Genomic DNA, 18,344 nt, shown 5'->3' with positions numbered 1-18,344 from the left:
ATCGATTATCTGGTTCTGAAAATGTTATAAATAGTTCTTATATTTTGAAATGCTTTGACAAGATCATCATCATCATCACATTCTTGAAAAGAGAGATAGATTAAGATTTGCTTCTGAATTCCAGATGAATTTGTTCCTTTAATTCTTTGTGAATAATTGTAAATCTTGAGTAGGTTTCTCAAGTGGTAAGGAATTCTTGTAGTGGGTTTCTACAAGGGGTGCTTTCTTGGGGTCAAGAAAGTGGTTATCTTGAACGTAGGAGTGTATGCATGTGTGGTTGCTTGTAAAACTTCTTCATTAAGATAGTGGAACAAATCTTGATCAGGTTACGATTGAGGATTGGATGTAGGTCACATGTGGAGTGGCTGAACCAGGATAAAAGACTTGTGCAATCTTCTCTTACCCTTATCCTTTACTTGAGTATTCTTGGTTAAAGTGTTAGTATGCATAACATTGGCTTAAACTGAATCTAAGTGTTGCATATTGATTGTTCTTAACCTTGAAGTTTATCAAAGATTAATCAAGGAAGCATATAGGATTCATTTTAAATTAACAAGTCTTTAAGGAACTTCTTTGAAAATTCATATTAGAAAAGTTTGAATTGAAATAAAGATCCTAAGAACTCTAAAAAATTTTAAAGTGTCATAGAATCCAATTCACCCCCCCCTTGGATTGAGCCATTCTTTTCTAACAGTCTCAACCAATTAAATTATGTCACATAAGCAAATCCTAATTTATTTAATTAACATAATTAGGAGATGATCATGACACAAAAGTTTATATTTTTAATGGTCAAGATTCTAATGATGATATTAGTTTCTCAAACTTATAATTAATTTGTAAGATATTTTAATAATTCTACAATGTTCTATAATGTTCTACAGAACTCTCCAAAGTAGATATCTAATTACCAAATGATTAAATGGGTTGAAAGCTTAACTATTAAGATATTCAAATAACTCAAGAAAGTTCTATAAAATTCTACATAATAGAAATCTAGAATGGATTAGATGCTTAACCATTAAGATATTTAAATAATTCTACAAAATTCTAGGATGTTTTATAAATTTCTACAAAAAATAAGGGACACATAATCACCATGTGATTAAAATGAATTGAAAACTTAATAATTAAGATAACTAAATAACTCTACAAAATTCTAGAAAGTGAACATCTCATCACCAAATTATTAAATAAATTAGAAACTTAATCATTAAGATACTTAAATAATTCAAGGAAATTCTAAAAATTCCTATAAATATCTACAAAATGGACACCTAATCACTATGTTATTAAAATATCTTAGGAAATATCAAGAAATATCTAAAAATCTAGAAGATTGGAGAATGAAGGTGGAGACTAGTATAAATAGGAGAAACCACACCAAAAAGCTCACCAATAACCCTTAACAACTAGACATAAACCAATTGCCAAAGAAACACCCAAAAATAATCCATCTTTTCCACAACCAAGGACGAAAACATGGAGTAAACAACTAAAATTTCAAGAAAAGGGGAAGAAAGGAAGAAGATAAGAGGAAGAAAAAGAAGTATCAAAAGAAGAAATCAAGGAAATTAGGAGAAAACTAGCAAGCTTGGAGAAATAGGTATGGGTTAGATGTTTAATTTTATTCATGTCTATATAGTTGTAGAATAAATATTAATTTTTACTTATAAGTTTTGATGCATGGAACCTTAGGTTAGTTGATATGGTTTTTTATTGTACTTTTTGATAAATTTGATGCTTTAATGTTGAATCTTGAAGTGGTTGATTGTTTATGATTGAACGTTTCTATTGAAATTGTTTGAATTGTATTTGAAGAGTTTGATTGAGAATAATTTTTGAAGTGATAGATTAATAGTGATGCATATTTCATATTGCATATTTCATAATGTCATTTTTTAGTCAAAAGATTTTTGGTGGGAAAAGAAAAGAATTAAAAAAAAATAAATATTTGAGAAATGAATTTTGTACCAAGGATATTTGATAGAAAAAGAACAAGCTTTGTAACTTTGAAATGATAATTTTTACGAGAATTCTTTTCTTTATGGTTACTATCCGAGACATTGGTGGCAAGAGATTGATTGAGAATTGTGATAGTGGGTACTGTCAAGGACAGTTGGTAGTATGAGATGGATAAACGAAAGGATAAAGTGAGAGAGATCTTGATATGGTTGTGAAAGTCTGACTGAGGTATTTGTTTTATGCTACCAATGTCAGAATATAGTAAATGGGGTTTGAGCAGAATGGGTAAGACGGGACCTCTGGTCTGGGGGATAAACCTTTGGTCTAGGGAGTGTTTGGGCATGGGCAATCCCATAGATAGCCAGTCTTTATTGATTCTGTGTCATGGTAGCCTGCCAGGTGCACCACACACTCTGACTACTATCTACTTGTTCACATTTAGTGGGGCATTTCCGAATCATTGGACAGAGTGATGTTAAGCTCTAGCTTCACTAAACACTCAAAAGGGAAAATCTCCATGGAGTATTTAGTCAAAATGATTTTAAAAGTACATTTTCAGTCAAAATCTGCATCTCATAAGCATATTGCATTATTTGGACTATTATTAATGAAAAATTTTATCAATTTTTTGTGTGTATTGATAATTGTATGAACTTATTACGCACTTGTCTTATTTGTTTGTGTGAGATGTGAATGAAATTAAATGTCTAACCCCATAAATATTTTTAAACCTAGATATTGGAGATCTCATAATGCAGAAAAATTGGACGTGCAGTTAGAAGGTCAGATGCAAAACTCCAGAGCATAGGATATGGGGTTTTATTTTACTAAGTTCTTATAAAATGGTTTGTAATATCTAGTGACTCTTATTGAATAAAACTTTAATTGAATAAATTTAATTCGTTTCTTTAAGTATCTTTTCTACATATTGTTCATAATAATATAAATAATTATTTATAACTAGCATATGTAATCTGGAGAGGGGGTTACAGCTAAGGGGAACCTTTCTCTCTTCCCCTACTTGGTGACAAGTGAAGATTTGCTCCACTTTCATTTCCCAATCCAAGTAGGCATCCACATCCTCTTTACTGTGAAAGGGAGGGAGATCAACTCGTGATTCCCTAACCTTTGGCTCTCTTATGAATCTCCTAGGAGTAGGTTGATAATATCCATCTATGTTTAAACTTCCTACTTCCTCATGGCTTGTGGAAATATGGGAACCTTTGCTACTTTTCTTTTATTGTTTTAGCTTTGCTAAAAGTTTTTCTTTTTGTTGCTTAACCTTTTGTATTTCTTCCTCGAGAATAACAAGTTGTACTTCCCTTCCAATCCTTTCTCTTTTTTTTTGGCAAGTACCTCTTGCTTCCTCCAAAGTTTTAGTGATTTTAACTCTTTAACAAGGTGAGAAAAACTTTTTGGTGAGTCCAAATCGCTACCACTTTGTGAATGATTACTCATGGTTAAGTTTTTAAGAAGTTTTTTTATATGCAATGCAAAAAGAAAATATTTTTGGATTCTCTAGGAATAAAAGTAGCACTTGGAGGTCTAAGTATACAAATTGCACTATCAAGGGAGGTGAGCTACTAAGAGCCACTTAATAACCAATCCTTTTCAAGTGGAAATTACTAAACCCCCTTATGGTAGCTTCAATTCCACAAAACTTTTCACAAAAATTTTGATGCTTTATGATTTTCAAAAAAATTTCTTGAACTCTATCTAAATGTGGCAAGTAAAAGCAACACACACTACTCAAATTTACAGAAATCAAAAAATTAAACAATAGCAAAGATCAAAGATTAACAAGCTAGTCGGTTTCCTAAGTGGAAGCTTGAAATCATATGAAATTTTCAAGCCACTTCCACTAGATCTACACGTGAGTGATCTATAGGGATTTAGATATGCCTGACCAGCTTCTTAATACTCCCTCCAAGCTATTACAATTGATTTAAAGCAAAGAAAATTGCAAGAAAAATAAACTAGCCTAAAACAGATTTTAGAGACGGAAATGGAGACAACTTTAGCAACGGATTTAGAAGTTTTAGAACTTTAGGTCACAATTTTGGTCAAATTTTTAAGTACTTTGGCCTTAGATCTAGCAATCCTCCTTTCCTAAACTTGTTGAGTCAATGTTTGATTCTCTTGCAAGGATTTGAAGCCACTTCCAGCACTAGAATTTTTTTGAAAGAAAACTTGACAAAAACAAAAAGCACAATTAGCAAGCTTATACCAAACAAAAGATTAAGTATATGATGACAAGACTCAAAGAAAGCCAACAAAGTAAAACTAGAAATTAAGACTCTCAAGAAAGCTAGCACTCAAATAGGAAGGTTCCTAGATAAGCACTAATGTAGATTAAGAAAACCAAAAGGATTAGAAGTAAACACAAAAATTTGAATCAAATTGCTAGATCCAACACTTGGTGAACTTTTGTTTTCTCCTTTTTTTTCTTGTTTTCTATTCTTCTCAGCTTTTGCTCTTGTTTTTTATTTCTTTTTTTTTTTTTATCTTTTTTTCTTCCAATTTTAAGAAACAATTCCAGAGAAGGTAATTTCCTTTTACACCAAAAATTCACACCACAAATGTTTTTTAGAAAAGAATGGCTCAATCCAAGAGAGGGGGTGAATTGGATTCTATGACACTAAATTTTTTTTCAGAGTTCTAAGGATCTTTATTTCAACTTAAACTTTTCTAATATGAATTCTCAAAGAAGTTCCTTGAAAGACTTGCTAATGGGAATGAGTCTTATATGTTTTCTTCATTAATCTTGATAAAGCTCAATGTTAAGAACACTTAATATGCAACACTTTGATTCAGTTTAAAGCAATGTTGTGCATACAAACATATTAATCAAGATTATCCACTTTAACACTCAACAAAGATTTTGCTCAATCTAAAAGATAAGAGTGGGAGAGAAGAATGCACAAGTCTTTTATCCTGGTTCAGCCACTCCACATGTGACCTACATCTAGTCCTTAATCATAAACTGATAAAGATTTGTTTCACTATCTCAATGAAGAAGTTTTACAAGCATACAACACATGCATATACTTCTACATTCAAGATAACCACTTTCTTGCCCCCAAAAAAGTACTTCTTATAGAAACCCACTACAAGAATTCCTTACCACTTGAGACACCTACTCAAGATTTCCCTTACACTTTTCACAAAGAATTAAAGGAATGAATTCACCTAGAAGCTAAACAAATCAAATTGTGAATTCCAAAAGAAAATCTTAATCTTTCTCTCCCAAGAATGTAATGATGATGATGATCTCTTTCAAAGCATTCCAAAATGTTTTTACTTCTTGGTTTCACAAAGAAAACACTCAAAGAAGGTCACAAAGACTTCACAATATGGTTTTTCTCTTTTTGATTGTCAATTCTTTGTTATGAAGTTTCAAAGTGTGAAGGCTATTTATAAAATTTTCAGAACCAGATAATCGATTATTTTAAATCACTCAAGAACAGAATAATCGATTATTTTGCAGGATAATCAATTATTCTAGAGAGTGCTTCCTGGAATAATCGATTATTTCACAAATAATCGATTATTACAGTAAGGCTCTTTTCACCTGTTGCTGGAATAATCGATTACATTTAATGATAATTGATTATTTTGAGTTAGTTTTCAAAAACTCAATTTTATACTTCAAAAAATATTTCCAAGTATTTTAAATCATCATCATACTCACTCTCAGTCAATTTAGATTAAAATTAACTCATGCACAAAGCACACGCACGCAAATGTTAGCAATTTCAAATGAAAATCTCAATTTCTAGTGCACTAGTGATGAATGTTGTTTTGGATTCTTTTTGTATTTTCTTCTCTTCTTTTTCTAAATCTTTTGAACTTAATTTCTCTGTATTTTCCTCTATTTTCCAGCAACTAAATTTTTCCAGAATTTGAATCCAACTCAAACAATGCACCAGAAGTAAGGATTTCACTTAACAATCACAAGGAAAAATTGATAAAGATTTTGGAATTGAATTTGAATTTGAAAACTTATCAAACACAATGGAAGCCTAACTCTAAAGAATTCACCAATGATCTAATGATGAATATGAAAAGAGTGTTTTTCTAGATTAGGTTAAATGGAGTTAAAGTGCCCAAGTAACCTACCCTAGAAGCAATATACAATAGCTTGTTACGGATTGTATTCTCTATTTGAGGTTGGGTATGTTTGTATATCTTTGTTCTGCTTTGTTCTTCTCCATTTAACCTCTGTATCAATGTGTCCATGCTTAATGGGATGTGCTCAATGCCGTACTTGCTTAATCTGTGAAGAGGTTGATGTTGTATACGTTTGCTTAATTCATGTAGGGAAATCTTGAGTTAATCTTCGCTTAGTTGGTTAACTCGGATGGAACAAGGATTAAGTGGTTAATATATTAATCTCATTGTGAACCAAGGATAAGAGAGTTATAATCCGAACAAGGAGCCAATCTATTTTACTTGCTGTGTTATCTGCGTTTATTTGTGTTACAAACAAAAAAATTCTGAACAACCAAACCCCCCGCCACTTCGTGTGTTTAAGCCTTTAACAGAAAAATGGTCCTTGGGAGACGACCTAGGACAACTTCCTAGTACTGCATTTAATTGTTTTTATTTGACCGGATACGGCTTCGATCAAATTTGGCACCGTTGCCGGGGACCATCGGTTTTTGTAAAAGGTTGTGTGTTTGTGTGTTATTTTCCAATTAATTGTGATTTTTGGTTTTGATAGCTAGACTTGTTATTTTTGCCTCAGATTTTGTGTGGTAACTTCTTTCAACCTATATTTTGTGTAAAAAATAGCTAGGGCACCCAGTTTGGTCAAAATTTGGAGATACCAAAATTTTTGAAAATTGTTTTCAGCAAAACTTCAAAGGGCCATAACTTGGGCCCAGCTAGATCTTCAAAAAAAGATCGTTTACTATTTGTTTTCTAATTTTGAAGTTTTATTTCCCTATTTTTCCAAACTTTTCTTAGGTAGTTCATATAGTTAGGCTTTGAATTTTGCTCTCAAATTTTTTGTGGTAGTTTCTAATGATTTTAGGATAATATTGGTGCATTGGTTTTGATAGTTTCTAAGTTTTCATGGAAATTCCCATTTTACTCCTACTGTTCACGTGTCCTGATGCATGTGTGCATGTAGTGCATGACTAGGAGCAACCCAATTTTTTTGCACCCATTTGATCCTGAGATTGATAGGACATTCCATAGACTAATTAGAGAGGATATCATTCCCTCTTTAGATAGTGATAGTGATAGTCATAGCCATAGTGATAGTCTTAGTGTAACTGTTGCATCTGAGCTTGATTCAATTCAAACAGAAAACATGGGTGAACAACCTTATAATGGTCCCTGTGAGAGAACTCTTAGGGAGATGGCTGCACCTGATTTTACTTATGAGGGTTTGTGCATTCAATATCCTGAAGAAGATGTTCCTTTTGTGCTTAAAACTGGACTAATCCATTTGTTGCCCAAGTTTCATGGTCATACAAGTGAGGATCCATATAAACATCTGAAGGAGTTCCATATTGTTTGTTCTACCATGAAGCCTCCTGATGTTCAAGAGGATCACATTTACCTCAAGGCATTTCCACATTCATTGGAGGGAGTTGCTAAAGATTGGTTGTATTATTTGGCTCCCAGGTCCATCACTAGCTGGGATGATCTGAAAAGAATGTTTCTGGAGAAATTCTTCCCTGCCTTGAGGACCACTGCAATCAGAAAAGATATATCAGGAATCAGGCAACTTGGTGGAGAGACCTTATATGAGTAATGGGAGAGATTCAAGAAGTTGTGTGCAAGCTATCCTCACCACCAGATTTTTGAGCAGTTGTTGCTACAATATTTCTATGAGGGGATGAATAATATGGAGAGGAGTATGATAGATGCTGCAAGTGGTGGAGCACTTGGTGACATGACCCCAGCTAAAGCCAGGCACTTGATAGAAAAAATGGCCTCCAACTCTCAACAATTTAGTACCAAAAATGACAATGCACTTGTCATCCGAGGAGTTCATGATGTGGCCACTGATACAGATAAAAAGCTGGAGAGTAAACTTGATGCATTGGTCAACCTGGTGACTCAACTTGCTACAAATCAAAAATTTGCATCTGTAGCAAGGGTCTGTGGCCTTTGTTCTTCAAATGATCATCACACAAATGTATGCCCTTCTCTGCAACAGTCAGGAGTAAATGAGCATCCAGAGGCATATGCTACAAATATTTACAACAGACCTCCTGTCCAGCAACAACAACAGCAGAGTTATGACCTCTCCAACAATAGGTACAATCCAGGTTGGAGAAATCATCCCAATCTCAGATGGTCTAACCAGCAGCAACAACCATCCCCTCCCTTCCAAAACAATGCTGGTCCTAGCAGATATGTGCCTCCCCCTATCCAACAGCAGCAGCAACAGAGACAACATGAAGCTCCTGCACCACCAGCTCCTCAACCTTCTAGTTCTGAGCCTTCATTAGAGGAGTTGGTGAGGAAGATGACCATTCAAAACATGCAATTTCAGCAAGAGACTAGAGCCTCCATTCAGAGTTTGACAAATCAGATGGGGCAGATGGCTACTCAACTCAATCAGGCACAGTCTCAAAATTCAGATAAGTTGCCTTCACAAACTGTGCAGAATCCAAAAAATGTGAGTGCCATCACATTGAGGTCAGGGAAACAGATTGACATACCCATTGCAGTACCTCCACCTCCATCTGTGATGGAGGACCATCCTTGGTACTTCACTTCATGTGAGACCCATCACATGGTTCATGACTATGGCTAATTTGAGTAGTATAGAATGTATTGCTTTATTCCATTTTTACCCTTGTATTTTGGGGTATTTTAGTCCTAGGATTTATTTCTTTGTATTTCCCATTTTTGGCCCTTGTATTTTGGGGTAATTTAGATGCTTAGGATTTTTAATTGGGCTAGGGTGCATCCATTAAGGAGGTGACGCACACTTAGTGGTGTTGTTTGGTCATTTTTTTTTGGTGTTAGGTAGGCTTAGGCCCAATTGGAGGGCCAAGGATGCATGGACTTATCATGCACCTTGTTGTAGCCAACCTAAACCCTTAAAGATGCCAAACTTGGCCACCAAGTAGCATCTAGGGTTGCATTTGGCATTTCATTTAGGGTGCATTTCTCCCTAGTGAAATTCGGCCACTCACCCTAAATGCAACCCTAAATGCAAGCCTTCCTATATATTCCCCTAGTCTAGCTCCTTGTAGACACTTTGGATATTAATGATATTGAGTGTGCATTTTGCCTCATTGTCATTCTCCTTAGTCTCTAGGAACTCCACGGCCTCCTCCCCTTCTCCTCCTCCTTCCACCACCGTGAGTGAGTGAGTTTGGCCTACCTTGGGTGGCCTTCACCAACCTTAGTGAAGTGAGCTAGCCAAAAGGAGCAACACCCCACCAAACACCTCCCATACACCTTGTGCGCCACCTCTATCACCCTAAACACCAACCTTTTCCTTAGCACTAGGTTGCCTTTGGCTAACCTCCTCCCATCTCCACCATAAAAGCAAAACCCTAAATAGGTTTCATCCTACACTTGGATGAAACAACCTTGAGCAAACCCTCTTCACCTTCACCTTTGTGCTTCCGCCACCATCTCCTTCATTTTTCATCATCTTTTGGAGTCTCCCTTGTTGAACCAAGATCAAGGGCGTGCATGGAACTAAGCCACCTTCCATCAAGTGGTATCTAGAGCCATGGTTCTTCAAGGGTAAATGTTTTCCTTCCTTATTTCCCTTTGAGTCTTCTTTGTTCTCTATTTTTTTGGTATTCGGTCATTTCTCTTCTTCTCCTCTCTTGACCGAATATTTTTGTGTGGTTCATACTTGTTTTCCTTGAACCTTCCATGTTTTAGGTTCCATTGTTAGGTTGTCATATTTCTATGCTAGGTTGAGTATTACATGTTCATGCATTTTTCTTTTTGAATCTACCTATTGTTTTGTCATTTTTACTTCCTATATTTTGTCTTACATATTTTCCATGTATGTGCCCAAACACCTTGCATGAAAACATGAAAAATACCATGATGCATACATCTTAAGTGGGCGTGTCATATAGAATTCCTATCTAGGTCATTCATGCATGCTAATAGCTTCTAGCATGTTCTATGTTGCCATGATTTTCCATGTGTGAACCTTCTTGCACATGCTAGAAAAACCGCCCATCTTTACCCTTGCATTTTCACTTGTCTAAGTTGCTTTCTTGTTTTCCAAGAACCCTAAAAGAATCTAAGAGGTGCTGGATATTTTGTGCTAAAACAACTTGACCTAAATAGTACAAAACCAATTCCACTCAAAATATTCCTTAAAGAACCTCTAAGGATGCGCCACTTGTCTTGCTCCTATGCTACATATTTTTGACCTAATTTTTGTGCCACCACAAGTGCAAAACCTAAGCAACTAATTGGGCTGAAAAAAAAGTTAAAAAAAAATTGACCCAAGGACAATTAAAAGGCCAATTGCCGTGACCAAAAAGAACAAGAACAAAAATCTTGGACAAAAAGGAATTGTTGCTAGACTTGTGGACTTGGACCATTACCTTTGCATTTGGAGTTGGACATTTGACAATTTGGACATATTTTTGGGACTTATACCTTGGCTGGACCGAAAACATTAAAAGATTTAAGCAAGTGAAACTTAAACACAAACCCATTCTAGTGCCATTCTAGGTTTATTCTTTTGAGTGCTATCTTTTATTGATTGAGTCTTAATTTTTTGCTTGTCTTTCTTTTGGCCTCTTTTGTTTGTCTCCATAAATTCTCTTTGAGTTTAGCTTTCCTAATTGTGCCTTTTCAGTTTTATCTTTTTGGAACTCTTGCTCTTGGTTGGTTTTCATTGATTGTAGGTGAAGCACCTATCTAGCAAAGTAGCAATCCTTTGGTGGATTGAGTGGAGGAGTGAACCAAAACCCAACCTAGCCTTTGGAAGGGTTTTCACTAAACCAAAGGAGAGTAAACACTTTGGAGAGGTGCTAATTCGTTTGCTCATTGTGAAGGAACCACAAGAGGAGGAGTTGAAGACTTAATTTCTTGTTTACATTGTTTTACTTACTTTCGGCCCTTTGTTTTAGGCCATTCATTTCTTCCCTTTGGTTTGTAATTTTGGCCATTTTAAACCTCTTCAACTTGGGTTTTAGAGCGTGTAGAGAAGGTGATTTGAAAACCTTCACTAGGACCTCGACTAGTGTATGTTCTAAATTGCTTTCCATTGCATGCTTTATAGCTTTACTAGTATAATTGTCTAGGATTTTTACTTTTGCTTCCAAAACGTTTAGAAGGCTTAATTCTTTTGCCTACTAGGGGTGCGTGCACACACACACTTGGTAGTGTCAAAATTGTTTTTGTAAGAAAGGTAAAAAGGGCTTAGTGATTTTTACTTGAAAAGGGCTTGGTTATTAAGTGATTCTTTGTAGTCCACCTCCCCTTGAAGGTTCAATTTGTATACTTAGGCCTTTTCTACTTATCTTGCACCTTTAAAAACTTTTTGTGAAAACCTTTTTATCACTTAATCTTTGTGAAAACCTTTTTAACTCTTTGTGAAAATTTTGTGAAAACCTTTTGATCAAAGATGAGTGAGCATTCTAGTGTACATGGTCATAATTCTCATAGTACTAGGTCTAGTGTTAGGGATGAGCTTAGGCAATTGAAAGATTACCTAAGAAGAAAAGAGGAAGAAAATATAAAAAGAGAGGAAGAAATTAGAAGAAAAGAAAAAGAGCAAGAAAGAAATAATGAGGAAATAAAAAGATTACTTGAAAGATTAGTTGTGGGAGGAGAGGCTAGTGGTTCAAGACCAAAAGTCACTTCTCCTCAACCCTCAAGAGGAAAGGGGCACATGTATGCAAGTGCTCATGAGGAGGAAGGGCATCATACCCAACCTCCAAGTGATATCTTCTTTAGTAGTCATCACAATGATGATTACTATCAAAGGCCCCCAAGACATCATAGAAATAGGGAGTCCTCCAATAGGGAACCTAACATCAATCTTCCCCCATTTCATGGCAAGGATAATGTTGAAAATTATTTAGATTGGGAAATGAAAGTTGAACAACTTTTCTCTTGCCATGGAATAAGTGAAGATAGGAAGGTTTCTTTAGCAACCCTTAGCTTCCAAGGGCATGCTATGTATTGGTGGACCTCCTTAGAAAAAGAAAGGAGAATAAATCATGAGCCCCCAATCCAATATTGGAATGAGCTCCGTAGTGCCTTAAGAAGGAGGCATATTCCTCCATACTATGACCGAGAGCTTATGGATAAGCTTCAAAGATTGAAACAAGGGTCCTCTAGTGTGGAAGAATATAGGCAATCTATGGAGTTGCTAATGATGAGGGCTGGGATTAGGGAAGAAGAAAGGACCACAATTTCTAGATTTCAAAGTGGTTTAAACCTTGAAATAAGGGACAAAGTTGAACTTTTGCCTTATAGGGATTTGAATGAATTAGTTCAACTTTGTTCAAGAGTGGAGCATCAACTAAAAAGAAAATATTTTCAAAAAAACTCCACTCCATCTTATTCCAAGAATTTTAAGAAGGAAGGTCCTTCTTCCAGACCTTTTCCCAAAGAAAAAGAAAAAGAAACTTCTCAAAGGGCACCTTCCAAAGACACTAAGACAAGTGATATCAAGTGCTTCAAGTGTCTTGGCCGTGGGCACATTGCTTCACAATGTCCCACCAAGAAAACCATGATTTTAAGAGGTCAAGATCACTATAGTAGCCTTGATGAAGCTACTTCCTCATCTTCAAGTGATGAAGAAGAAGTCTTAGCATCCGAGGAAGAAACTTACCCATGTGAAGGAGACTTATTAATGGTAAGAAGGCTCCTTGGTAACCAATCTAGTGACTTAGACCAATCCCAAAGAGAAAACTTGTTTCACACAAGATGTAAAGTTTTTGATAACACTTGTTCTCTCATTGTGGATAGTGGATCTAGTTGTAACTGTTGTAGTACTAGATTAGTTAACAAGTTAGCCTTAACTACTCTCCCTCATCCTAAACCTTACAAATTGCAATGGATCAATGAGGAAGGAGGGATTGTAGTTAACCAACAAGTAAATATACCTATCTCCATTGGCAAGTATAAGGATGAAATTCTATGTGATATAGTGCCATTGGATGCTAGTCATATTTTACTTGGGAGGCCTTGGCAATTTGACAAGCACATAATCCATAATGGCCTCACCAATAAAATAAGTTTCCAACACTTAGGTAAGAAGTTTGTGTGGTGTCCTCTATCACCCTCTCAAGTGAATGAGGACCAACTCAAACTAAAGGCTAAGAAAGATGATGAAGAGAAAAGCAAAAACAAAAACAAAAAGAAAAGAAAAGATAAAAAGAAATTTTCCTTTGAAGAAAAAGGGCTAGGTTCAAGTGAACCTTAACCCTTGTGCCATCCTCTTTTCTTTGGTGCCAAAGAAAGATGGCAATGGAGGATGAGCACCTTTTTAAAAGCCATCATTGAATAAAAGGCACCCAATCCTAAGTTAGATGATTTGGTGAATGAATTGCATGGGTCAATAAAATTTTGGTGATGCCTCTTTGGCTCTTCCCTTTGCCCTAAGCACTTTCATTCAACAAATTATGTACTAAGGATTGCATAGTTAAGTTTTAATTTTTACTCCCCTAATTGTGGTTTCACTTCTTTTGAAGGATCAATGGAATGGAAGAGCTTAAAGATTTGAGGTCAAATCCTTCTCAAGAAGGAGGGTATGATGGAGGACCATCCTTGGTACTTCACTTCATGTGAGACCCATCACATGGTTCATGACTATGGCTAATTTGAGTAGTATAGAATGTATTGCTTTATTCCATTTTTACCCTTGTATTTTGGGGTATTTTAGTCCTAGGATTTATTTCTTTGTATTTCCCATTTTTGGCCCTTGTATTTTGGGGTAATTTAGATGCTTAGGATTTTTAATTGGGCTAGGGTGCATCCATTAAGGAGGTGACGCACACTTAGTGGTGTTGTTTGGTCATTTTTTTTTGGTGTTAGGTAGGCTTAGGCCCAATTGGAGGGCCAAGGATGCATGGACTTATCATGCACCTTGTTGTAGCCAACCTAAACCCTTAAAGATGCCAAACTTGGCCACCAAGTAGCATCTAGGGTTGCATTTGGCATTTCATTTAGGGTGCATTTCTCCCTAGTGAAATTCGGCCACTCACCCTAAATGCAACCCTAAATGCAAGCCTTCCTATATATTCCCCTAGTCTAGCTCCTTGTAGACACTTTGGATATTAATGATATTGAGTGTGCATTTTGCCTCATTGTCATTCTCCTTAGTCTCTAGGAACTCCACGGCCTCCTCCCCTTCTCCTCCTCCTTCCACCACCGTGAGTGAGTGAGTTTGGCCTACCTTGGGTGGCCTTCACCAACCTTAGTGAAGTGAGCTAGCCAAAAGGAGCAACACCCCACCAAACACCTCCCATACACCTTGTGCGCCACCTCTATCACCCTAAACACCAACCTTTTCCTTAGCACTAGGTTGCCTTTGGCTAACCTCCTCCCATCTCCACCATAAAAGCAAAACCCTAAATAGGTTTCATCCTACACTCGGATGAAACAACCTTGAGCAAACCCTCTTCACCTTCACCTTTGTGCTTCCGCCACCATCTCCTTCATTTTTCATCATCTTTTGGAGTCTCCCTTGTTGAACCAAGATCAAGGGCGTGCATGGAACTAAGCCACCTTCCATCAATCTGCACTTGTGCCAGTACCAATTCCAGCATCTACACCTGAGCAAAATGATGAACCAGTTGGTGCCTAAAATTTGCATGCAGGTGGACCTTCTTCCAGCACCAATTCTGATTTGCAGCAGCCTCCTATCCCTCTTCCATTTCCTCCTAAATTGATTCCAAGAAAAAATATGGAAGAGGTTGATAAGGAAATATTGGAGACCTTCAGGAAAGTAGAGGTGAACATACCTCTGCTTGATGCCATAAAGCAAATCCAAGATATGCAAAATTCTTGAAGGAGCTATGCACTCATAAGAGGAAAATGAAGGGCAATGAGCGAATCAGCATGGGCAGAAATGTCTCAGCACTCATAGGTAAATTTGTTCTGCACATTCCTGAAAAATGTAAGGACCCAGGTACATTCTATATACCTTGCATTATTGGTAACAGTAAATTTGAAAATCCCATGCTTGATTTGGGTGCTTCTATAAATGTCATGCCTCTGTCCATTTTTAAATCTTTGTCTCTTGGTCCTATGCAACCTACGGGTGTGGTGATAAAGTTGGCAAATAGAAGTGTCGCCCACCCTACAGGTTTCATTGAGGATGTCTTAGTTCGGGTCGGTGAACTGATTTTTCCTGCTGATTTCTATGTGCTTGACATGGAGGAGGGATTCTCCCATGGATCTGCCCCAATCATTTCAGGCAGACCATTTTTGAAAACAGCCCAAACTAAGATTAATGTGTATGCTGGTACATTGTCCATGGAATTTGGTGATTGTATTGTCCATTTTAATATTCTTGATGCCATGTGTGACGTAGCAAGTTCAGGCCCAAAAGCCTAATATGGGTGATTTAGTAGCTCAGAACGGGTCGTTCCCAATTTGGAACGGGCCGTTCCAAGCTATTAAATTGACTTGTAAGTCGTAGTTGAGAACGGGCCATTCTGGAGGGAGAACGGGCCGTTCTGGTTGGAGAACGGGCCGTTCTGGTTGGAGAACGGGCCATTCTGGATGGAGAACGAGCCGTTCTAGAGGGGAGTACAGGCCGTTCTGGATGGAGAACGGGCCGTTCTGGATGAGTTCCAGAACGGGCCATTCTGGATGAGTTCCAAAACGGGCCGTTCTGCATGTGATTTTTGCCCATGATGAAGGGGTGCAGAACGAGCCATTCCGAATTCAGAACAGGCCGTTCTGACCACTCTTGAATGTGTATAAATAAAGTTGGAAGGTGGAAGAGGAATGGAGGTTTTCAGAGAGAGGTTTTAGAGATAAGGACTCTGGACAAGGAAACTTGCTTTGGGTGAATTGAAGTTCCGGGTTGAGCTTCGGAAAAGGGAATTTCGCTTCTTGGCTATTCTGAGCCAATCTTCAGGTAAGGGAAGCTAGATGGTAAGATTTTTGGTTGTATGTGAGTTGGGAACTCATTTGGGTACTTAGGTTGATTAGTATGAGTTGTATTATGTGATGAAAATATTATGTGTTGCTAATATATGATTAAATATTTATTAATGATGTTGTTGGAGATGCATGTTGTAGTTAAGTTGTGAAGTTGTTTACAAGTTGTGTGTTGATCTATGATATAGTTGAAGTTAGTTGAAATTAAGTTGATAAAGTTGTTATATGTTATGTGTGGACATGTATATGTTGTGAAGTGCATAATGACAATATTGTTAAGTTGTTAGAGGAGAGTTGTATGTTGCTAAAAAGTTGTATGTAGTGCCATGTGTTGTTTAAAGTTGAAATGAGATGTTGTGTTGTTAAAATGTGTTGTTAAATAACGTTGATGAGTTGTTATGCTGATATACTACGTTGTTTAAGATGTAAGTTGATTAAGCTGTGATGATAAGTTGTTGATCACTAGGACAAGAGGAGATGTTTTCGAAGTTGCTCATCCCATTGTGCGGATTGAGACAGTTGTGGTGCTCTGAGAGCCCAATTTGTTGAAAACCCTCCTTGGGAAGTTGTCCCTTGGAGTGGACGTTATGTTGTTCTCCTCTAGGACTTAATTGATCACGTGTGTGGGCAAGGTCGAGGCACACGTGTACAAAGCGACCACGGTATAGGGGCTAGGCCGAGCTATACTGATTACAAGCGGCCAGATGTTGAGATACATAGTACTAAGGTGATAAGTTGAAAGTTGTTTTAAAGTTGAAAGTTGTTTCAAAGTTGAATCCCTTAGTACTGTGATGGAATAACACTAAGGCCGAGAAGACCAAGAGGTGATATATTAAAGGAGGCAAGAGGAATGGGTTAGTGAGACCACTTTTGGACCTTAGCTCCTAAGTTCTTTTTAATCATAGAATTTATTTTACTTGTATTTCCAATTTTACCCTTGTATTTTGGGGTGTTTAGGACTTAGAATTTATTTTCCCTTGTATTTCCCTTTTTACCCTTTTATTATGGGGTGCTCTATATGATTAGGGTTTTTAATTTTGGGCTAGGGTGTTAACTAGAAGGGTGACACATTTTTTTGGTGTTCGTTGGATCTATTTTTGGTGTTAGAAAGGCTTAGGCCCAAGTGGAGGGCAAAGGTTGCATGGTCTTATCATGCACCTAGATATAGCCAATCTAAACCCAAAGATTCCATCCTTGGCCACCAAGTTGCATCTAGGGTTCATTTGCATTTCATTTGGAATGCATTTGCCTACTCCAAATGCAACCCTAGATGCCTCCCCTCCTATAAATACCCAACACCCCACACCTTGTAAATACTTTGGATATTGAATATAAAGAGAGCCTTTAGTGCCTTTATATCTTTCCTTAGTCACCCTTGGCTATTTTCGGCCAAACCCTACCATCTCCACCTTGAGAGAAACAACCCTAGAAGTGGTTCATCATCATGAAGTGAGCCAACCCTAGAGTACCATTATCAAGCATTTCCTCAAACACCTTCTACCCAACCTTCATTTTTGTCCATTCCATCATCATCCACCCTAAAACCTTGGTCCACCTTTGAAGAACTTGATCCTTGGAGAAGGCGTCCTCCTCCTTGCTCATCATCTCAAGTTCATGCAAGTAAGGATGCCATCATGTGGTATCTAGAGCCTTGGTTCTTCAAGGGTAACTTTTCCATCTTTGGTATTTTCGGTCATGTCATTTGTGTCTCCTTGAATGTCTAAATTGTTGTGCATGATTAAGTCATCATCTTGTCATATGTCATGATTCTTATTCCTCCTTTTCATGTATTGATTCATGCCTCATCATTCTTGTGAATCATCTTGGTGCTTTAGGCTTCCTTGCTAGGGTTCCTACCATTTTTTCTTTAAAATTGAGTTGCTGGAAATTTTTGGGCTGCATAATATAATGATGTTTTTCATTTTATAATCCATATGGTTTTGTCATAAGCTTGTTTCCTTTGAACTACCTTGAAAGAAATTCCAAGTTTTTATGTTTAGCCTTTGAAATGAACAAAAAATGACATGCACGCCACTTGTTTGATAAAATGGCCGTGAGTCCTTGATGTGCTTTAGAGAGTCAATCATGCATGCTAATTAGTTCTAACATGTTCTACATTCCTAAAATATCATGTGTGATTAATTTCTTTGCACATACTTGCTTTAAAATTTTTGGCCACTTTGTGTATTCCTTGGTGCACTTAACATGCCTATGTATTGTTTGATGTTTTGAGTATGAAAATTCCTTTTATGTGCAAGTTCTTGTTGCTGGACATTGCACATTAAAAACCTTAAGAAGACACTCAA

General features: G+C 36.8%; 2 protein-coding genes and 1 non-coding gene across 3 annotated transcripts; 2 read left to right on the top strand and 1 right to left on the bottom strand.

Annotated features, from left to right (window-relative positions):
* Positions 1-7,671: 7,671 nt before the first annotated feature.
* LOC114915597 (small nucleolar RNA R71) lies at positions 7,672-7,777 on the bottom strand. The gene has a single exon (XR_003803692.1). It is a non-coding gene; the product is annotated as a small nucleolar RNA R71 (small nucleolar RNA).
* A 45-nt stretch (positions 7,778-7,822) lies between these two features.
* Positions 7,823-14,938, top strand: LOC145957302 (uncharacterized). The gene is made up of 2 exons (XM_083073532.1): positions 7,823-8,691; positions 14,764-14,938. The coding sequence occupies exons 1-2, from the start codon at positions 7,823-7,825 to the stop codon at positions 14,936-14,938; spliced, it is 1,044 nt and encodes a 347-aa protein (XP_082929658.1).
* Positions 14,939-14,988: 50 nt separating this feature from the next.
* Positions 14,989-15,486, top strand: LOC145957301 (uncharacterized). Its single transcript, XM_083073531.1, has one exon. It carries the CDS (start codon positions 14,989-14,991, stop codon positions 15,484-15,486), a length of 498 nt encoding a protein of 165 aa, XP_082929657.1.
* Positions 15,487-18,344: the final 2,858 nt, after the last annotated feature.

This window comes from Cajanus cajan, chromosome 4 (assembly GCF_000230855.2).
Source record: "Cajanus cajan strain Asha chromosome 4, NIPB_CcT2T_4, whole genome shotgun sequence".
Classification (NCBI taxonomy): domain Eukaryota; kingdom Viridiplantae; phylum Streptophyta; class Magnoliopsida; order Fabales; family Fabaceae; genus Cajanus; species Cajanus cajan.
Note: the sequence above shows the minus strand (reverse complement) of the source record. Positions and strands in the feature narration are given on the sequence as shown.